At 33.5% G+C, this 23,627-nt stretch overlaps 1 protein-coding gene and 1 pseudogene across 1 annotated transcript in view; one reads left to right on the top strand and one right to left on the bottom strand.

Moving 5' to 3' along the window:
- Positions 1 to 23,627, top strand: part of LOC145258193 (uncharacterized) — a 209,653-nt gene that overhangs the window by 178,966 nt on the left and 7,060 nt on the right. The window contains exons 3-7 of the mRNA XM_080116085.1: positions 6,903 to 7,085; positions 10,213 to 10,767; positions 11,622 to 11,791; positions 18,183 to 18,330; positions 21,905 to 22,041. Coding sequence (XP_079972211.1) covers positions 6,903 to 7,085; positions 10,213 to 10,767; positions 11,622 to 11,791; positions 18,183 to 18,330; positions 21,905 to 22,041 — 1,193 coding nt within the window. The remainder of the gene's footprint in view (positions 1 to 6,902; positions 7,086 to 10,212; positions 10,768 to 11,621; positions 11,792 to 18,182; positions 18,331 to 21,904; positions 22,042 to 23,627) is intronic.
- LOC145258472 (U2 spliceosomal RNA) lies at positions 7,623 to 7,759 on the bottom strand (annotated as a pseudogene).

Here is a 23,627-nt window from a genome sequence, read left to right as displayed (position 1 = left end):
TACAATTACATGCGCAGCTACCCCTACAGGGGGTGTCCTTTGTTTTTCAAGACTGAACGGAGGCATCAAATCGTTGCTGAACATCATTCACTTCGGATGATTATCGTTGGCATTCGTGTTTCCCCGATATCTTTCTAGTTAGAATTCTTTCTAAAAAAAAAAACAAATATTTGCAGAGAGGACCATGTGAAGGTTGCCAACATCCCTAAGTGAAAATGATTCTGTGGCACGAATTTGATTTGAACTTGACATGCTGATATTGTCAGTTCGTGTCATTAACAACTTAACCATCGACACTTCCCTGGTATGTAACATAGCGTGGATGTATATATGAAAAACATATGCAAATAACCGGGTCAGCTGCGTAATTGGCAGCGAAGATAAAAAGGACACCTGTTCAGAGAGATGGAAGCAGTATTCGAGACATTTTTGAGATTCGTATTCCACGAGCAGAATCACATCAGAAGGGAGCGGTACTCAAAAGGTATTCGAGATGTGTTTGAGACATTTGGACTGCAAGCTGGATTACATCAGAGAAGAACAGATGGACATGTTACATACAGTGGCCGAGAGCGACAGGAAAAGACCTTTAAATAAATGTCGGTTGTTTCATTGTTTCTTGCAACCGAGTCTACAATGTGTTGGGTCCCTGTATATTAATAACTTAAAACGTGTGTAAAACATTGTGTAACGTTACAGTTGTTGGTGATGAGTAGTTCGGACTTTTGCAAAGAACTAAAGTAGATCATGTCTTAGGATTGTTTGGTCGCAGATATTAACCTGCAGGATTGCAGATATCTACCCCTGACTCCGAGAACAACAAGGTTCAGCAATCGCATGCAAAGTCGGTGAAGATTTAGCCCAGAATGCACAGAAAAATGCCCAGAAGAATGCCGCAGAAGCAACGTTGCCATTTTCATTTCCTTGATTTTGCAACTCGGCACCTGACATGTCTTTGCTTCTCACATGTCAAGACAGGCGACTAGTGAATGATGGATCCTAAGATTTGACTCATAGAATTTAATCAAACCCCTATTATAAGGGTAGTTCTACCACAGTCAGGAAGAATTGAAGATTATATATATGTGTGTCCAAACTAATCTATCTCTGGCTAGTTCTTTTTCTCAAGTCCAGTTTTTATTTCCTTTCATATTTTTCTTAGCCTTTCTCTATAAACTGGACCTGCTACCTGAACTGTTTTGTATCTACTGATCCAAGAACTCTGATCCTATTTATCAATGTGGCCATACCATCGAAGTCTCCTGTACTACACATATCTCCTTATACTGTCTAGATGTAATCTTTCTCTGGTCATCAGATCTAAGTCTGCCTTTTAAACTTAGATTACATATTCTCGTCCTGTCGGCAGACACAAATTCACTGATTGTGAACCCATGCAGGAGGGTAAAACCAGTAGGCTGTGGGAGGCAATCTATGATGTCTAAGCATGGGATCCTAGTGGATGAACAGTTCATGACCTGGGTGCATGGTCTTACAACATTGTACTCTGACCTTTCGGCTAGATGGGAGGTCGGAAAACCCCCATCAAATTATGCCCTAGTATCTATAGGTTCATCCCCAACTGATTTTTCAAAAAAATATTCTTTTTATTTTCCTCTCCAAATAGATATTAGTAGGCAGTGATTGAGAGCCGATCATGTTGGAAACAAAGAAAATTACCAATTCTAAAGAGTAAGATTTTCAAAGAAGTATTTTATTTTTTTTTTGTCTTGGAGTGGTGTTTTTTAAGTAATCCCTCTCTTTCTCTCCGAGTAGGAGTACTTTTTCAGAGTAATGTTTTCTAGGAGTAATGTTTTCACTTTCCCTGAAATTTCCTTCTCCAAGTAATTTCTTGAAGGCTGTAACATTTCCTTTTAAGAGTAATTCAATGTATTCTGGGAGTATAAATAATTACCTACTTATAGAATTATCTGTTTTATATTTCTCTTAGTCAGTCCGTCCCATTTTTTACCGGAAACAATTGAACCGATCTGGCTTAAATTTTGTATAGGCCTTAGTTTGCTGCATCTTATGGTAAAGTACTATGGTACCTGTTCGATGCACAGTTATGGATTATCCATCACGCCACCACATTTACTCAGTTTTCTCGGAAACTACTGGACTAAGCTAGCTGAAATTTTGTATAGATCCTGTCGGTTGCATGACACTGCTGTTTGAACTTTACTTTCTGGTTACCACTTGACGCGTCTTCTCTCCACTCCAAAACGAACTTCTGCAACTTTAGCTTTTCTCTCCCCGAATCCGACTTTTCTCTTCTACAAATACAACTTCTCTGCTCGCAATCTAGCTTCAGAATGCCCTCCTTCCCCAAATCACTCCTCTTTTATCTCCAATCAGGAGCATCTCATTTGCATACCTCGTGGTCATCCTGTAGGCATATAAAGAAAAAGGGCAGCCATTTTTGTTTCTTTCTTCTTCATTATGAACACGAGGTAAGCCACACAAAAACGCAGTCGGTCGTTCTTGTTTCTTTTTTCTTCATTTACACCACAGATCCTTGTTATAATAAGATACAGTGAACTAAATATTATGGTATCTCTGCAATGCATAGTTGGTGATTTTCGAATTTCACTCTTATAATAAAGAAGCACTAGAATCGGTCGCTACACATTTATAATTGTATTATGTTTCTAAAATTAACGAAACAAAAACTGAGAAAGATTTAGCAGAGAAGCTAACAAACGAAAAAGTGAAAAATTCAAACATAAAACACGGTAGTATTTGAATATATTGTTAAGTTTTTGTCATTTAGAACTACTTTAAAGCTTCACCACTCGCTCATTTTTTTACCAAATTTCAAACAATTATTACAGTTTACAGATCACCTTCTCAGCTATACTGTGAAACCCATTTTTCAATTTTCGTTCAGTAAAACAAAAGTTATGATGAATTTTAGCGCTATTTAGGCTAAGTTGAGCACTTACCATGAAACTATCGAGCAGAGAGATTCGCAATGTCTTTTCTGTGATAAAGAGGTTGTAAAGAGAAAAGATCATTGCCTACTAAATTTCAAAGCCGGTTTTTCAACCCTGTCAAGGTGGGAAATACTACTCTGCTGCTCTTCCTCTTCGTACCTTCCATCCTACCTCATCATGCCCCCCCCCTTCTTATGTTCCTTTGAGAACACAGGCAATGTGACCTATTCCTGAATGAAAGTTTTTTTTTTTTTTTTTTTTTTTTCAAGAATTCAATTTTTTGCATTGATTAATGAATTATTCGTCTCTAGTTTCAGTTCCTAAAATTATAATCTCTCCAAAGATACTAATTGAAAATCTTCATTTTTTTTTTTTTTTTTTTTTTTTATAATGGCAAAAATAAATGCAACCTTTTGAAAATGTGTTCTCTTTCATGGTGCTATCAAATTAGACCGTCTGAAGATACCAACATCCTGAATGAAAAGGCGCCAAACATTAATATTGTTTTTTTTTGGGGGGGGGTTCCCCCTCCTTGCAAGACTTAATCATTCTGCAAAGCAAAAACAAATTTTCCTCTACAAAACAACACAACCAAAAATAATAAATAAATATCTAAGTCTAAAGAATTTAAAGCATAAAATGTTTTACCAAAATGGGCAAATTCTGCATTTAAAAAAACTCTATATTCTGTAAAACAAAATTAACCAAACTAGGTACCATGAATATTTGAAATATAAAAAAAACTTGAAGCATAGAAACTTTGCCATTTTTGCGCTACTGTGAAGGAACCACTTTTTTGTTTTCAGTTTGGAGATTTAGAGAGTGCATAGCAGGGGCAGACAAATGTGATTTTTTGTGATTTCAAGAATCCTGCAACAATAAATGCATGTTTTTGAGAAGTTTTATTAGAAATCTATTCAACCAAAATAAATATTAAAAAATTATAAGGCAAAATAGGGTTTTTTTTTTTTTTTTTTTTGCATTGTGCAGAACTCAAATTTACATGTTAAGGTCTAAAACTGCACTGTTTGTTCATTTTCACGTCCATTGGGGACTTTTGAGGTTAAATGGGGGTGGGGGGTAACAAACCAAAATTCTGAAATTTTAAAATGCGTTTTTTTTTTTTTAAGTTTTTGTTACATTTATTTTAAATTAATAGATTTGTAAGAAAATTTTAACACGAGATATCTTTTTTGTTAAAAAAATTAAAATTCTGAAATTTTCGTAATTAATACAATCATTGAACTCTGTTTGAAATGAAAGAATTAAAAAAAATTGTCAAAATGTGACTTAAGATTTATAAATATTTTTGAATAAACATTATTGAAATGCGTGTGAATTTGGAGAAAACTTTTTTCCAAAATTTTAAATTTTCCTAACCAAGTAAAAATATTTATGGTTTGTAATAAATGAAAGTTGTCTGCCCCTGCTATGCACTCTCCAAACATCTAAACTGAAAACGAAAAAAGTGGTTCCTTTGAAGCAGGGCACAAGTGCCGATACTTTCACCAAAATGGCTGGATTCAGTATTAAGTAACCCGAAAAAGGGGTTGATATGCCATAAAACGAAAACAAACAAATATTAATATTTCAAGAAGCATTAAAAACTCCTTCATTAAATAACCTAAAAAAGATTGATATGTCATGAATTAAAAAAAAATTTTTTAAAAATCACTCCTTCACCCTATCTAACATTTATTGCAATGTTGTTGGAGAGGGGGAGGGTGGTCAGAATGATAAATCTAGCACATGGAGAACTATGCCTTTTATTCTGTTGAGATGAAAATGACGATGATACATCTGAGGATGATTGCGGAGGCCACAACTTGGTGTTGGGGTAAAAAAAAAACTCCTATAAGTAGGTTCACATTCCTGTTGATGGGCTGATGAACCTTTGTTATGAGAAGGTGCAGCTAATTAAGGATTATCTGTATCTGTTTGATGCACAGTTAGGGATTAATAGGATTATTGTTCGGTGACAAAAAGGAGCACAAATTCAACCATCAATTTGGCATAAAACACTCATTCTAGGACTGTCAACTCGATATAACTTTTGCATGTTTTTAACAGGCTAAAAGGTTTAGTCTGTATTATACTTCTCTTAGTCTGTCTGTCCCTCTTTTTTTTCAAACTACTGGGCCGATCTAGCTAAAATTTTGTACGGATCTTTGCTGTGATAAGGTGCAATGGACTAAGTATTATGGTATCTGTTTGATGTTACAATTTAGAATTTAATGAAAAAAATGAGCATAAATTTAACCATTTCCAACCACCAATTTTATTGACAAAAAAATAGTTCAGCAAGCTATGTAAAAAGACAGAGCCTGTTGCATCTATATATCGTCTGAATGTTTGTCCCAGGCGACTTTAACTTGGATATGGTAGGTAGCGACACAAACTCCTCTGGCAAGTTATTCCAGGGAGCGGAAACGCAGACAGAGAATGCTTCCTTTTCTTTTGTTGATGAAAAACTATGATGGTACATCTGAGGATGATCATGGACACAGCAACTAGCTGTCACATCTGGGCTCGTGCATTTGCTCCTAGATAGGGTTACAAAAAAGAGTTGCCAACCTAGTACGTCCCGTGCTGTCGGCCAAACTCCAACCTCTGTCCCATCACCAAAATGCGGCCTCCCTGTGCCTATTTTACAACTACTTTAATAGTGAGTGTTCTGACGTACTCGAAGCACTTGTATCTTCTTGACGACAAACTCGACAAGCAACAAAATCCCACCCTTATACTGTAGAGATCACTAGATGCCAAAAAGCCTTCTACTCAAATAGCTTCTTCCCTCGAACTGCTAGACTTTGGAATTCCCTCCCAGGCCCCTGCTTCTCTGACTGCACTGACATGCAGAAGTTCAAATGTAATTAGACATTTCGCTGTCCAACAAGTGTTTGAAGCTATTCTTTGAAGGTGAGTGTGAAGAATTTTATCACCATCTTGATTTAATAACCGTTGAACATGCTCCAGGTGTGGAAATCTTTAAGATGTGGAATTGTTGCTTGGACTGCAGAGATCTTACATGGTCATAATAAAAGTTGGTACTACTCCAGAATCTGACCCAACGCCATTATGGCATTTTCCAGTAGTTTACGGTAAACAGCTTAAAAATGTCAGATGATAAATTCAAAACTCTGAAAACAAAACTTTATCACAAGAAGTTTTACCGTTAGTTTAATTATGTGACAGAAGTTTTTTTTTTGTTTTTGTTTATTTTTTTTTATGACATGTTTAAGAAATAAGCCTTTTTTCTTTTTAATAAATATTTCGAAGAAAAGTCTTTATTCTTTTCTTATATTTTTTTACAAATGTTTCAAGTCTTTTTTTTTATTTTGATGAACACATTGAAACAATTATGAATAAAAATAAAATGTTTTTGTTCTTTTTTCATAAAAATATCTTTATTTTTATTTATATATATATATATTATTTTTTTTGCAAGAAGGTTTCAATAAAATAAGCTCTTTTTAGTATTTGTGCATTTATGTCACTGTGCTGAAACGATATTATTTTTAACAATGGGAAGGGAGGATGTTTTGTAACTATTCTGTATTTTAACAATTTAATAAACAAAAATATAAAAATTGAATTCAATTAAAAATACTATTCAAAGAAATAGCATGGTAACAGATAAGCACCGATTTTTTTTTTTAAATGAAAACAATTTTTTTCATGCAAACAACTATGCCCCAAAGCTATTACATCTATTTTCCAGAACAGTATCAGATAAGTGAATTTTTTTTTTTTCCTATTAACAAAAACATTGCTTGCTGATTGACTAATTACGTTGCATTTTTATGGCTGTTTTTCCAGCAGCTTAGCATAAACTGCTAAAAGATGCCAACATGATCTTGGGTCAGGTTCTGGATCAGTACCTAAGAGTTCTTGGATATAATGAAATAAACATTTTAGCTTGGGATTATTAATTTGATTTAATTTTTTTTTTTTTTTTTTTTTCAGATTGTTGGGGTTATACTGAACCAAGCGACTGCGGTGATGAATGCGTCCCGAAACCTCGTTACATTGATTCTTCCCAGAAGTATCACAACGCCCTCTATTGTTGTTGCCGTGGTTACAAGTGTAACGACAACATTTCCTCCTTTGATATTATCCCTCTTCTTACGATGGAAGTTACATCTACTCGTAAGTACCTCTTAAATCATTTTTATTATTACCAGAGTAGCAAGTAATGTTGCAATATACAAGGTTTGCACGGACTTGAAAAGTCCTCAAATTTTTACTTTTGCCTTGAAAAGGCCTTATTTCTATTTCCTTGAAAAATCCTTGAAGATGTCTTAAAAAGGCCTTGAAAATCGTATTCTTTATGTCCAGTAAAAATTTGTGTCAAAATATTAAAAATAAAATGAAAATAAATATCAAGTTATTTTTTAAGTATTAATAAAAACAAGACCGATAGCCATTAGTCACATGCTCTCTTGTAATGAATGAATGCGTGAATGTGGGATTGACATGAAATTCTTAAACTAAAATGACGGAAAAATGGGCTGAAATTACTTAAATAAATAAAAAGTAAATGACTTAGAATGACTTTAATGAACTTAAGGATGAATTGAATGACCTTAAGAATGACTTGAATGCTTAAAAAAACTGGAATCCTTCAAAAACAACTTGAATGATCTGGAGAATGACTTGAATGGCTTTGAGACTGACTGGTTGTAAAGTGGGTGATCATTTTACATTAAATTAATACAGAAAAGTGATCCCCCTGTTTATATCACAAAGCTACAAGCATAAGTACAGCATGTAGTAAGAACAGATACTACACTTTGATCTTAGCTAAAAGGCCAAGAAAAGAGTATTTATTTGCTCCCCCACCGAGCAAAATAGGCACAAGGCCGATTTTTTAATGTGAAGAGGAAATGGGGACCAGCTCCCCGGAGAGTAGGGGAGTTGGATAGTGACAATTGGTATGAAGGGTTGCCCCTACATTTACCAAGATCTTATATGTGGGGTTGGTATTTATTTGCTACCCCACCGAGCAAATTAGGCACAAGGCCGATTTTTAATGTGAGGAGTGAAGGGGAAATGGGGACCAACTCCCCGGGGAGTAGGGGAGCTGGATAGTGATAATGGTATGAAGGGTTGCCCCTACATTGACCAAGGTCTTATATGTGGGGCTGCCCCCATATATGGTCTTTGCTTGTAGTATCTGCCGGAACAGATGGTATTTATTTGCTCCCCCACCGAGCAAATTAGGCACAAGGCCAATTTTTAATGTGAGGAGTGAAGGGAGGGGGAAGGGAAAAAGGGGACCAGCTCCCGAGAGGTGGGAAATGGGAGCTGGTTAAAGGTCAAGCATGTGGGGTTGCCCCCACATCTGGTCTTTGCTAGTCATAGCTAGCAGTATCTGCCGGAACAGATACTACACTTTTAATCTTAGCCAAAAGGCCAAGGAAAGCTTAAAAAGCTAAGAATAGCATCTATTAACAACAAACCTATTAACAAAAAAGGCCAAGCACAAAAGTGTTACGGACAGACCGACCAACAGCGACTTATAGAGTCGCTTGCACGCGACTAAAAATACCATTGAAATATTTTTAAATATTGAAAATAAGAATACATTGTTTGTTCTGAAATTGCATCATATTGTTATTTCCCCTTATCACAAAACTTGTCCTTTAAAACACCTTATTTCTATTATTTAAAAAAAAATCTTTGAAAAGGCCTTGAAAAGTGTATGCTTTATGTCCAGTAAAAATTTGTCGAAATATTAAAAATAAGATTGAAATAAATGTTATTAAATTATTTTGTAAGTATTAGTAAAAATATTAAAATATTTTTTAAATATGAAAAATAAAATTGGAATACGTTGTTCTTAAATTGAATAATATTATAGCAGCACTACCGGAAGCAGTGACATGGCAGATCAGTTTCTTCACTTTTTTGTCACATGCCTATTTCTCCCTGTGCATGTATTTTTTTTTTTTTTTTTTTTTTTTTGTAGATATATATATATATATATATACATATTTTTCCGATCATTCTTTTTTATTTAATAATCATTGACAAGTTTGTTTTTTTTTCCAGTCTTATTTTAATTAAGAATTATTGAAATTAATTTGTTTCTTAAACAATTATTGAAAACACTTTTTAAAATCTTATGAAACTATTTTGGGGAATATTATGTATTGGATACGTTTTTATGTTTAGAATTTTATTTTGATTTCAATAATTTTGATTTCAATAATTTTGATTTCAATAATTTTGATTTCAATAATTTTGATTTCAATAATTTTGATTTCAATAATTTTGATTTCAATAATTTTGATTTCAATAATTTTGATTTCAATAATTTTGATTTCAATAATTTTGATTTCAATAATTTTGATTTCAATAATTTTGATTTCAATAATTTTGATTTCAATAATTTTGATTTCAATAATTTTGATTTCAATAATTTTGATTTCATAAATATTTATTATATAAATTCTAAGTAAAAAAACTTATTTTTAAAATTGAAAAAAAATGATTTTTATAAAATTTCAAATAAAATAAAAACTTTAAAATTGTTATTAAAAGTGCAAATAAAGACTAATCATGTTATTTTTATTTGTATAATTTTATTTTTTTATAGTATACTTTTCAATAATGTCCCTTTTATATTTTATTTCAATAAATCATTTCACAATAAGAATACTGAAGAATAATGAAAGTGAAAGAATTGATTTGCCTTGTCAGCGCTTCTGGTAGCACTAAATTAGGAAATATGTTAGATAACTATAACCGAATTAATTTAAGAAAAACAAACAAAATACATCTAGTTAAAAAATGAGTAATACGTGATTAACCATACTGAACCAGTAACCTCTTAGTTTCGTAAATATTATGTTGCTAAGAACTTACAATTGGTTTAATAAAAAAAAAAATTTAATCAAAAGAAGTTAAAAATTATATCCCTAGGATTATAATTTGTGTAAACTTACTCCCAACTAGGTCCAAAAATTTGAAACCCTAATGCAGAGCTATTCCCTTTTTTTTTCTTCTTGCTAAAACATGGCGCCTGTTACACCTGATAAAGATTGGAGGTTACATCAACTGATACATTGTGCAAATAACACTCCAGATGAGAACATTTGTCTGATTAATCTAAATAATACAAGCGTTTATACTACATCTCAAAAATTCTAAAACATTTTCTTTTTATTGCTAAACACGAAAGGACATTCCTTTAAAATGCCTCTGTTCTCATTTTCTTGTTTTTTTTGTTTTTTTTGCAAAAAACTTATTGTTTTTTTTCTTTTTTTTCCAGCCGTATTTCCATCCACAGTCGAAGCCTACAACAACATCACCATCCTAATAATCTCCCTTTGCATATTAGTATTTGCCTCCGTCTCCATCGTCATCTCGTTCCTGCTGTACCGAATCTACTGGAAACCTCGTATGCCATCCCAAGAACCTCTAAACCCAGAACCCAGCAACACCCCTGGACTCGACGTGAGCAACGTGAAGATGCTCGACATAATTGCCAAGGGCAAATATGGTGAGGTGTGGACAGGCAAATTGAATGGCGACCTTGTGGCCATCAAAATATTCAGTTCCAATCACCGACAATTCTACAACAATGAAAAGTACATCTACAGTTTACCGCACATGGAACACGACAACTTGTTGAAGTTCCATGGCGCCGATGAGCTTATCAATGCCGATGGCATCCACCAGTATTGCTTGGTCTTGTCGTACATGCCCAAGGGGACGCTTATGGCTTATTTACGCGATCACACGGTTGACTGGACGCAGATGTGTAAAATAGCAATCACTCTCACTCATGGAATGGCGCATTTGCACCGCGACATAAACAAAGGAGGTAAGATTCTGTCTACCCCACATGCTCCAAGCTCTATCTCTGCACCTCTCATCTTATGTCTTGTGGTATCATTATTATTAAATATCACTAGGTGTTTTTATTCTATTGTTGCTAGGTATTCTATTGTTGCTAGGTATTCTATTGTTGCTAGGTATTCTATTGTTGCTAGGTATTCTATTGTTGCTAGGTATTCTATTGTTGCTAGGTATTCTATTGTTGCTAGGTATTCTATTGTTGCTAGGTATTCTATTGTTGCTAGGTATTCTAATTTCATTGCTAGGTATTCTAATTTCATTGCTAGGTAGATTTTTAGATATTTTTCTTTATGAGGTATTTATATTTTATTAGATATTTTTAATTGTATTAAGCATTGCATTTCTATTGTTGCTATTAGGTATTTTTATTTGATTAGGTATTTTGTTATGGCTTGTTTTTAATTTTTTCTTATTAGGTATTTTTATTATTGTTAGGTATTTTTTTAAATATTTTTATTACTGTTGGACATTGTTATTGTTGGGTATTAGTTGTATTCACTAAGAGTTCTCACAAAAATCATCATTAGAGATTATTCACTGTCACACTGACAACGGGTTTTCCCTGGAGTTTGGGCAACAATAAGTCTCCCTAGATTTTCAGTCCTCTCCACATCTTTCAAATGAATCACAGTAGCTGCTTGCCGTTGACTCCTCACTGCCAATAACCATTGGGTGGCAATAAGCCTCTCCAAAGTCTCAATCCTCTTTGCATTCATCTAGTGGGGGTCTAGTTAGTGTTTTAACTCCTCATTTTTTTCACCCTCTTTAATCCTTGTTGTTATTATTAAATATTTTTACTTACTCTCATTTAATTTTCAGACCTGTTCAAACCAGCCATTGCTCATCGAGACTTTAATTCTCGCAACGTTCTTATCCGACCTGACTTGAGTTGTGTGGTTGCTGACCTGGGCTTTTGTATGACAACTATGGGTTCCAAAGTGATTCGCAATGGACACGCAGAAAGTGCTGAACAGTCTTCACTCACTGATGTAAGTCATAAGCGTAATTTAAAAAAAAAAAAAAAAAGATTTTGTTTACAATAGTGATGAGACGATTCCAATACAATTACCGATTCTGATTGTTTTAAATTTCTAAATAAAGAGTTCTGTTTTTTTTTTTTTGGGGGGGGGGGGGCTTTTACTGCAAAAACCATAAGTTATGTACATATAATTTCCTACATGTAGAAATATGCTTATGAAGATGATCTGTAGAATTTAGTTTTGCTGCCAGTTTAAAATCAATATTTTTCATTTCATTATGAAGATCCTGGATATGACCTTAAACTATATTCAGTGGTGAGGCTAATTTCTCATAATAGAACATAGTTTTTAATAGTCCTCATATATACGCATTATTAGTTGTACTAATTTGCATATTCCTTTGCAAAAGTACATCTCATTAATTATTTGTTTCAAATGTTTACAATTTCAATGGTTGTTTTCATTTTAATACAGCAATGCTATTTGCAGATATTTTTTTATATCGTGGGAAAATGCTGTTCATTATGTGTCAATTTAGTGTTTGAGTTGATCCGATTTTTTTTTTTTTTTTTACAAGTTACAATCCACTGTCTGAAGATCCTGACTTCAAATGCACCAAACATTGGTGTTGGTTGTTTTTTGTCCTTTCCCTTTGCAAAACTCAATCATGTTCTCCGAAGGCAAAAACAATTTTTCTCTATAAAACAGCTGAACCAAAAAATATTGGAAGATATAAAGAAAGCACGAAATTACCAAAATGACCGAATTCAGCGTTAAATAACCTGAAAATGGTTGATATGCCATAAAACAAATTGGCCAAACCAAACACCGTGAATAAATATTTAAAATGTAAATTTTTTTACCAAAATGACCAAATTCAGCATTAAATAATCTATAGTAAGCATTAAATTCAGCATTAAATAATCTATAGTAAGCATTAAATTCAGCAGTAAATAATTTATAGTAAGCATTAAATTCAGCAGTAAATAATTTATAGTAAGCATTAAATTCAGCAGTAAATAATTTATAGTAAGCATTAAATTCAGCAGTAAATAATCTATAGTAAGCATTAAATTCAGCATTAAATAATCTATAGTAAGCATTAAATTCAGCATTAAATAATCTATAGTAAGCATTAAATTCAGCATTAAATAATCTATAGTAAGCATTAAATTCAGCAGTAAATAATCTATAGTAAGCATTAAATTCAGCATTAAATAATCTATAGTAAGCATTAAATTCAGCATTAAATAATCTATAGTAAGCATTAAATTCAGCAGTAAATAATCTATAGTAAGCATTAAATTCAGCATTAAATAATCTATAGTAAGCATTAAATTCAGCAGTAAATAATCTATAGTAAGCATTAAATTCAGCATTAAATAATCTATAGTAAGCATTAAATTCAGCATTAAATAATCTATAGTAAGCATTAAATTCAGCAGTAAATAATCTATAGTAAGCATTAAATTCAGCAGTAAATAACATATTGTAAGCATTAAATTCAGCAGTAAATAATTTATAGTAAGCATTAAATTCAGCATTAAATAATCTATAGTAAGCATTAAATTCAGCAGTAAATAATCTATAGTAAGCATTAAATTCAGCAGTAAATAATCTATAGTAAGCATTAAATTCAGCAGTAAATAATCTATAGTAAGCATTAAATTCAGCAGTAAATAATCTATAGTAAGCATTAAATTCAGCAGTAAATAATCTATAGTAAGCATTAAATTCAGCATTAAATAATCTATAGTAAGCATTAAATTCAGCAGTAAATAATTTATAGTAAGCATTAAATTCAGCAGTAAATAATTTATAGTAAGCATTAAATTCAGCATTAAATAATCTATAGTAAGCATTAAATTCAGCATTAAATAATCTATAGTAAGCATTAAATTCAGCATTAAATAATCTATAGTAAGCATTAAATTCAGCATTAAATAATCTATAGTAAGCATTAAATTCAGCATTAAATAATCTATAGTAAGCATTAAATTCAGCATTAAATAATCTATAGTAAGCATTAAATTCAGCATTAAATAATCTATAGTAAGCATTAAATTCAGCATTAAATAATCTATAGTAAGCATTAAATTCAGCATTAAATAATCTATAGTAAGCATTAAATTCAGCATTAAATAATCTATAGTAAGCATTAAATTCAGCAGTAAATAATCTATAGTAAGCATTAAATTCAGCAGTAAATAATCTATATTAAATAATCTATAGTAAGCCGTAACGACTGCTAAATCAGGTTCATGTTTAGCTCAAACACACACACACACAAAGCAAGCTACGTACATGTAGCACACACTCAAAATAATGTCACCCTGCATGTGACATCACACGTGTCATTTCCTGTGACCTTTCACCCTTCTCTATCCATTTCCTGTGACCTTTCACCCTTCTCTATCCATTTCCTGTGACCTTTCACCCTTCTCTATCCATTTCCTGTGACCTTTCACCCTTCTCTATCCATTTCCTGTGACCTTTCACCCTTCTCTATCCATTTCCTGTGACCTTTCACCCTTCTCTATCCATTTCCTGTGACCTTTCACCCTTCTCTATCCATTTCCTGTGACCTTTCACCCTTCTCTATCCATTTCCGTTCTTTTTCTCTTTAATACAACAATAGACATCACTGACCTTTGCTCCAGGAATTCACCCAACCGAAGAACAAACTCTCAACTGACCGTCTGAAACTCACAATATCTCATGATGTACACTCTACCACACTCTGTCACTTCCAAACCATACTATCCACCTGATCTCCATTCATGCAAATACATTTTCGTCTGTATCGACTCTCTATGCAGACCTTTGTAGCTACTCTCCTATGGGCCATATCTAATGCAGGAACTCTGTCAAATTGTCATCGACCACAGTGGTAAATGTGACTCGATCGCATTAAACCAGCCTTCTTAGAAACCTTGTGATTCAGCGTTTCCTGCAAGAGTTTTTCTGACTCAGAACCAATCATTGCATCCAACCAAGATACAATCATCATCATAGTCCGTTGTTAGACCTGCTTCTTGCATACCTCATAATGACACTGACTTGCACTTTACGGCTTCTTCTGTTAAACATGCTACTCGCATGACTTGCAGTGGCTGTTGTGTAATATTTTCATGCAGGCATTCAGACTCCGGCATGTCTTAAACTTTCTTGCATATATACATGCTACACCACACCTACAATTGCATGCTAATTACATTGACTTTTCTTCTTAGCCCCCGGCTATCTGGAGGGGAGTATTATAATGAGCCGTTACGACTACTAAGTCAGGTTTGTGTTTAGTGTGAACACACAGACACAAAGCAAGCTACATGCGCCATTTCCTGTGACCTTTCACCCTACTCTATCCATTTCTGTTCTTCTGTTTTTCTTTCTCTTTTTCACCTTAACCCAACAATGAATAGATGTGACTAACCTTTGCTCCAGGAATTCGCCCAACCGCACAACAAACTCTTGCCTGTATGCATGCATACTTTTTCGAGGTAAGAGAACTTGATTCCGTCATGAATGTTAATGGTTTGTAGTGAACAAATCCAATTAACTTCTCTAATAACAATATTAACAAGCTTACCAGAACTTTGCCAGTTCACATGCACAACGAACGTTTCTACTTTATGCATGCTCATTCGTGTGCACTTGCACATGAGCTCTTATTGTTCCTTTTTCCATTATGTGTAAATGTCTCCTGTAAATATGTGGTCCTGAATATGACCTTAAATTATATTTGGTAGTGAGGCTCTAGCTTGCAGCCTTTGGGGAGTGTGGAGCCATCCTTTAATTGCCATTGCTCCCAGGTCCACTCTGACCCACAGTGGTAGTGCCTGTTAGGGTCCCAACAGCCTGTTAGGGTCCCAACAATGAGTTAAATAGAAACTAACTTGAAAAAAAAAACAAATATAATCTATTGAAAAACTTTTCTTCAAAATAACTGGATTTGGCATTAAGTAACCTGAAAAGGTGTGATATGCTGTAAAACAAAAACAACCAACTAAACTTGGACTTTATTGTTGAATGTTATTGGGACACACAAAATGCATACCGCAAAAAATCTGAAAAGGAGCAAGATGCTGTAAAATAAATCAACCAAACCAAGTTGCGATCCAGTTAGAAATTATTATAAATTTAAAACATCCTCCCCCCTCAACTTGAGCTTCCGTTCAGTCTCGAAAGACAAAGGATACCCCCTGTAGGGGCAGCTATGCGTGTAATTATGTGGCAACGGTTGCGCAATCTCTAACCACACCTCTCCTGAATCGGCATTGCTTGAGTCCAGTGGCAAGGAGAAGTCCAGAACGACTGGAAACAGTGCGGAGATTAGCAGATTATCTCTGCTTATCCCCCTCAACACACACGCACACACACACATTAGGACCAAGCAAGTTGGCAAATATCTATCAGGAACATTCTGGTTTCCATAAATTTCTTAAATGATGCTGGGATATGAACTCCTCTTTATCATGAATTGAAGATTTGTAGTCGTGACTCACTAAAGATTTGATATGCCATTTCAAATATAATTTTAACTTGCATGAAAAAAAATTACATATTTTGCCTTGCCATAATATCTGATCATAATGGAAGCTTATTTGGTGAAAATAAAAATTAAAAAAAAAAAAAAAATATTGCAAGATCATCGAACAACCAAAGAGTCTGGTTTCTCTAGTATGGAGGCTTTAATTATTAAGTCGCTTCAGATGGTCTGATCACGTAAAGATGAGCAACCATTCTTAGCCTAAGAAAATATTTTATTTTGAACTAAATGTTGGAGCTAGGAGTTTTGAAAGGCAGAAGAGATATGATTGTTGCAAGGAGGATATGAAGAGGTGTGGAATCGATCATGCATGGGAGGCGAGTGCACTCAGGATAGCGGAATGGGATAAAGGTTAGTATGGAAAGGTTTGAAAATAAACGTTGTCGTCACACTGAGAAGCAAGATTAATGCCCCGTGAAAAATCGGTCGCATGCATAATTGCCAAATGATAGCAGATGACCAAATTCTGGTAGGATGTGTGGATCTCGAATTGGACAGTCTTATGATAAACTGTGAATAAAGCCCCTGGAAGCCTGTATACTTGGTTCAAGTGACGGCCATGAAGTTTTGGTTTACCCTAAAATAGCCTCTACGACAATGTCCTCAGTTATAGGTGGACATATTAGAGGAGAGGCTGTAATCAAACCGATATGCATTGCTTCTATTTTATTATTGGAAATCAAATATCCTGAGATGATTGTTTTTTTTTTTTTTCTTGTTTTTGTTATCAATTGCTTCTTTCAGTTTATATTTTTTGGATGGTGCGAGAAGGGATGTAATTTGTAAAATTAGTCATAATTAAATTTGGCAAGTTAGACTATTTCAACCATATTTCTGACTTGCTTTTAAATAAAATCTGGCGCCTTCAGAAATTTGACTCCAATCATTTTTTTCTTTTTCTATTAACTTTTTTTTTTTTTTTTTTTTTCAAAAGAATATGGCTCTTTCAGAAATTCTGACTTGCTTTTAAATAAAACCTGTCATTTGTAGAAATTTATGACTCAAATCATTTTTTTTTCTTTTTCTATCTTTTTTTTTTTTTTTTTTTTTTTTAAGGAATATTGCTCTTTCAGAAATTTTGATTTAAGTTGCTTTTAAATAAAATCTAACACCTTCAGAAATTTCAGAGTGAAACCGTTTTTTTTTTTTTCTGTTTATATTTTTCTTTCTTAATCTGACAGTGCAAAAAATAACTACAACTCCTCACTTATTGTAGAAAAGTACTTCAGCTAGTATTTGCAGTCCTTTTGACTTATTTTACTTTTTTCTTTTTTTTTTTATACTGAATGATTCAAGTGAAGATAAATTGTTGTCTGGTGTGAGTCATCCAAGTCGTGTTCGGATTTCAACATGTGATCCAATAAAATATAATGCTGTCATCACATTCTCCACCTTGCGTGTCTGCAATTCTTTGAAAAGGTCAAAAGTGGACAATGTGTCAACACCACCACCATCTCCTATTTCTGCGCCTCTTCTTTTGCCTGTTGTACATGACATCAACAGATTAAGGTTTTTGGGGGGAAAGGAATTGTGCTGATTTGCCTTGTTGACACATTCGATAAATGGTATTTCAGTTTGCCATTATTTGTATGATGTCAAAGAATTTCCATATAATTTTGCAAGGAAAAGACAAATTCTCCTTTCTTTATCGCCTTCTGTCTCGCTTGCTTTTTCTCTCTTTCTCTTTCTCGCTTGTGCTCTCTCTGTCTCGCTTTCTCTCTCTTTGTCTTGCTTTCTTTTTCTTTTTTTCTCTCTATCTCCCTATTTCTTTATCTCTCTTTCTCTCTCTATCAACAGATTCTACAATGTAAACTTTTATAAATTTCACTTATTTTTTTTTTGTTTATGCAGGTTGGTACTATCCGTTACATGGCTCCAGAACTATTGGATGGTGCCGTGAATCTTCGAGATTGTGAAGCTTCTTTGAAACAAATTGATATCTACGCTTTAGGGCTCGTCCTATGGGAAATAGCAACCCGGTGCTCAGATCTTTATCAAGGTGAGTCTGTATGTATGACTACCATATATCAAGCAGGTTTTTGCTTCCACTTATACAAAAAACATCTTTTGAATAATATTTTTTACGTTTGGATCTGTAGGGGAGTAAGACTTTCCCTAAGATCTTGCAGTAAGTTCTCCTGTTACTGTTTACCCAGAAGGATAACCACTCCACATGATTGTACCAGCAAAATAATAGTTTAACATATTCTTTGAATTATTCGAAAAACTGTTCTTCTCTTGAGTATTATTTTTAGAACACTTCAGTCGATGTAATCTATATATCTATAAAAGTGAAAATGTCTGTGTACATGAAATCACTACCAAATAACTCTGTCAATTTTCAATCTACAGACTCAAGATTTGACATAAGGGGTATTGAGATTCGGGAAAATCTTTTTAATCAGTTTTCGGCCAGAAATTTGGCTGTCAAGAAGTCAAAGTTCAAGGATTTGACCTTTGAAAACTCTACCAAACTCCTCCGTTAATTTTGGTTCTAAACGTTTGAAATTTTAAATGTAGGTTACTTGGACATGGATCAAACTTTTTTACTTTGATTTGAGCCAAAAAAATAAATGTTAAGGTGTCAAAATTGGAGTAAAAGTTTTTTTTTTTTTTTAAATTGACATCTGCGGTCTCTACCAAATTACCCAGACAATTTTTTATCTAAATATTTGAAATTTTACATAAAGGGTATTCAGAGATAGGGCAAGCTTTTTAATCAGTTTGGATAGAAAATTTGAGCTGCCAAGGGGTCAAAGTTCAAAAGATTTGACTTTTGCGGTGTCAAGCAAACTACTCAGCCAATTTTGGGTCTAAACATTTTGAAATTTATACATAATGGGTATTCAGACATGCGGCAAGAATTTTAATAAGTTTTGGGTTGAAAATTCATCTGCCAAAAGGTCAAAGTTGAAAGAGTTGCCATTTGCAGATTCTACCAAATTCCTCCGCCAATTTTGGGTCTAAAGACTTGAAATTTTAGATGTAGGTAACTTGGACATGGGTAAAACTTTGTATTTTGATTTAAGATCAAAATAATAAATGTTAAGTTTAAAAAAAAAATTAAAAATTGACCTCTGCGGTCTCTACAAAATTACTCAATTTTTTAATCTAAAATTTGAAATCTTAGATAAAGCGTATTCACATGTAAGGCAAGTTATGAACAGTACATGGGGCCCAAGCAAAGCTGGGTTGAACTGCTAGTCTCTAATATTTTCAAGTGTAGCTTGTTGAACTTTGAATGCGTGTTCGGGCTGTTTAAATGGCTACATGATTTGCAGCATTCAACTTTTATTCTTATTTGTGATAAGCAAGAGATCAGAAAGGTTGCAACATACCCAGGTTAAAAATAAATATTTCCAATTGTGCAAGGTGCTTCTTTTTTTTTTTTTTTTCTTTTTTTTTTTTTTTTTTTTTTTTAGAGGAAGCAAACTTTAAATTGCTAGCTCTATTTTCTTTAATTGCAAATTTGGCAATTATTGGTTATTTTGAGTTCAGCTTGATTTGGCAATTCGTCATGAGTAGACTGACACCCCTGCAGCATTTTCAAATTGTGCAAATTTATTTTGAAAACCAATTTGAAACATTTGATGAACAAATAGTTTCACAAAATGGAAATGTCAGCTGATCACGTCGTTAGTGCAATTAGATTATTTTCTTTGGGTATATGTAAAGTTCTTTGTCTATGCTAATAAACCAGACATAATAGACCACTTGGAAGACAACATTCGATGTGTCATTGTTGAAATACAGCTTAATTTAATGCGTAGAGAAAATTGTATCTCTAGATTATGCTATGTACATGCCAAGCATATGCCTGAAATTGTATTTGATTATAAATACCAAAAATTAATCCTTGGAATCAACCACATTTGTATAATAAAAATATTTTTCTAATTTATTTAAATTCACCAAATGCTCTGATATTTTTTATTTTTTTTTTTTTCAATCGCGCATCTATCCCCCCCCCCACGCACAACTTTTAAACACTAAAAGGCAATCATGCATCTAGTCATGGCAGATCAGGCTGTCTAAAGATATTGACTTCCTAAAAATAAAAAATGTCAAACAATGATGATATTGTTTGTTTTTTCCTTTCTAAAACACAATGTTCTGCAAAGTCTAAAATATAACAATAAAATAACACATTAAGCATAAAGTTTTTTTTTGTGGTGGGGGGGGCGGTACAGTTTAATCAAGACATTAAAAAATGAAAATATCGAAAAAAAAGTTTATATTGCATGTATCCGTTATGGAACAAAGTTCTCCGAAAAAAAATTTCACTTAATTTCATCAAGTATTTTTTTACAGCGAAAAAACAATTTGTTATGATACCGAGCAAAAGGTTTGATTTTTAGGAAGAAAAGCTAGTATTAAAGATGGGGAGGGAGTGTCGGCGTTTTACATGGAGTTAGCTCCCCATGGCGTGTTTGAGCAAATTTCATAATGGCTGACTTCAATTCTTCAACTCGCTCTCATAAGAACATGTTTTTCCGCTGTAAATAAAAAAAAAAATTACTCGATCAAATTAAATGAAATTTTTTTTTCGGAGACTGAAGTCCAAAACGGATACGGACAATATAACCTTTTTTTTTCTTTTTTTTTCTCAATATTTTCATTTTTGAATGTCTTGACTAAACTGTACAAGTACCGTGTTTTTTTTTGTTTTTTTTTTGTTTTTTAGCTCCTAACATCAAGTGGCTTCATGCTTTACCTGGAGCAATTTCCATTAAAACACACACACACACACACACCAGATAAAAATTTGATTTGTTGGATCACTCACTGAGCTAAGTTTAACTTGTTTGAATCAGGAAAAAGTGAGTTTGCAAAGCCTGTTAACTAGTGAAAAGCTTAAAAACAAAATTCAAAAACAGCCCATATGCAGTTAAACAGTATTATTGCCTGTGGTGATATTACCTTTCATTTATAATGGATTATTCTACTTGTTTTCTTTTTCTTTTGTTATCTTCAACTGTTAATAATAAAAGAAAATAAAAAGATAAATAGATGTGAGAACAATCTTTAACATAAAGAATAAGAATGTGGAAAATAAGAGTACAGTGAGGGTGAAAATGATAGATATAAATTTAGTAAAAGATGAATCACTTGACGAGTTAATTGTAAATTACAGTTAAAACTAAATGATTTTTTTTTTTTTTTTTCAAATATAACTCAATCCCAAAACTGAATATTTTAGCATGTATTTTGTGTGATTAAAATATATAAAGAGAAATACCTTAGGGAAACAAATGCTGATAAACTCCTGTTTTCATGTTATAATAAATATTCAAACTAAATATTCATAATTGAAATCATGAGATATGTGCAGGTATATATATTGTAAAAATCGCTCCAGACAAGGCATGAAGCCACTTGATATAAGGAGCTAAAAAAAAAAAATAGTACTTCAAGGTTAAAACAAGCCAGCAATAAATGTGAGATGGATAGATTCTGACCCAGAAAACTGCAATTCTTCCTCTTTTGTCAGAAACATCATTCATGGAATGTGAGGACCAAAGGATAAAAATAAGGAAGGCAAGAGTTACACTTTTTTTTTTTCGTTTTACTAGGTGTCCCAGTACCTGAATATATGCTGCCGTACCAAGCAGAAGTGGGCATCCACCCTTCATTTGAAGAAATGCAGATTTTGGTTTGCGGCAACAAAAAGCGTCCCTTATTTCCTGACGGATGGAAAAATTCCAATATGGTATGTTATAGCTGTTCACTTCTACCCCCCTCTTCTTCCTTTGAGTTTTCTCCCCTTTTGATAACTATAAAAAAAAAAGAAAGAAATGCTGTTGTAGATTTAATTTTCTGATTGTCATGATGGCTTCATATGGACACCTACTTGTTGTGTATTCATGATACTGTCCTGGATAGTTATAGTCAGCTAACATACTTCCTAATTTTCTGTTTAGCACTACCGGAAGCGATGACAAGGCAAATCAGTTCCTTCACTTTTATTGTTTTTCAGTATTTCTATTGTGAAGCAATTTATTGAAATCTCTAATATAAATCTCACCTGTCTGTTTACATGTATGTATGTTTGTATGTCTGCCTAAAACTTTCGACAGAAGCGACTGATTTTCACAAGATCAGTATCATTTTGAAGCTCAATCCTTCAGACGACAAATATTGAAAAATTGCCCCAAAACGATTAATTCCTTCACCTTCAACTGGGTATTTTTCTACAGGGAGGGGGGGGAGGCTTTTTTCGCAAATATTTTTGAAAAGCCTCCCCTCTTTTCGATTGTCTAGCCTACGTCATTTCCAGTTTGGCGATGAACGCAACAGCAAAGATTTCAGATTTTTTGGGGGGGTGTTTTCTCACATTCTTTACCTCCTTTGCAGTACGGATTCAGGATTTTTTTCTCACATCCTTTACCTCTTTGCAGTACGGATTCAGGATTTTTTTCTCACATTCTTTATCTCCTTTGCAGTACGGATTCAGGATTTTTTTCTCACATTCTTTATCTCCTTTGCAGTACGGATGCAGGATTTTTTTCTCACATTCTTTATCTCCTTTGCAGTACGGATGCAGGATTTTTTTCTCACATTCTTTACCTCCTTTGCAGTACGGATTCAGGATTTTTTTCTCACATTCTTTACCTCCTTTGCAGTACGGATTCAGGATTTTTTTCTCACATTCTTTATCTCCTTTGCAGTACGGATGCAGGATTTTTTTCTCACATCCTTTACCTCTTTGCAGTACGGATTCAGGATTTTTTTCTCACATTCTTTATCTCCTTTGCAGTACGGATACAGGATTTTTTTCTCACATTCTTTATCTCCTTTGCAGTACGGATTCAGGATTTTTTTCTCACATTCTTTACCTCCTTTGCAGTACGGATTCAGGATTTTTTTCTCACATTCTTTACCTCCTTTGCAGTACGGATTCAGGATTTTTTTCTCACATTCTTTACCTCCTTTGCAGTACGGATTCAGGATTTTTTTCTCACATTCTTTACCTCCTTTGCAGTACGGATTCAGGATTTTTTCTCACATCCTTTACCTCTTTGCAGTACGGATTCAGGATTTTTTTCTCACATTCTTTATCTCCTTTGCAGTACGGATGCAGGATTTTTTTCTCACATTCTTTATCTCCTTTGCAGTACGGATTCAGGATTTTTTTCTCACATTCTTTACCTCCTTTGCAGTACGGATTCAGGATTTTTTTCTCACATTCTTTACCTCCTTTGCAGTACGGATTCAGGATTTTTTTCTCACATTCTTTACCTCCTTTGCAGTACGGATTCAGGATTTTTTTCTCACATTCTTTACCTCCTTTGCAGT

This window comes from Euprymna scolopes, chromosome 33 (genome assembly GCF_053919585.1).
Source record: "Euprymna scolopes isolate OS-2025 chromosome 33, ASM5391958v1, whole genome shotgun sequence".
NCBI classification, from domain to species: domain Eukaryota; kingdom Metazoa; phylum Mollusca; class Cephalopoda; order Sepiida; family Sepiolidae; genus Euprymna; species Euprymna scolopes.
The sequence above is the reverse complement of the archived record's forward strand: the minus strand, read 5'-3'. Positions and strand labels throughout refer to the sequence as shown.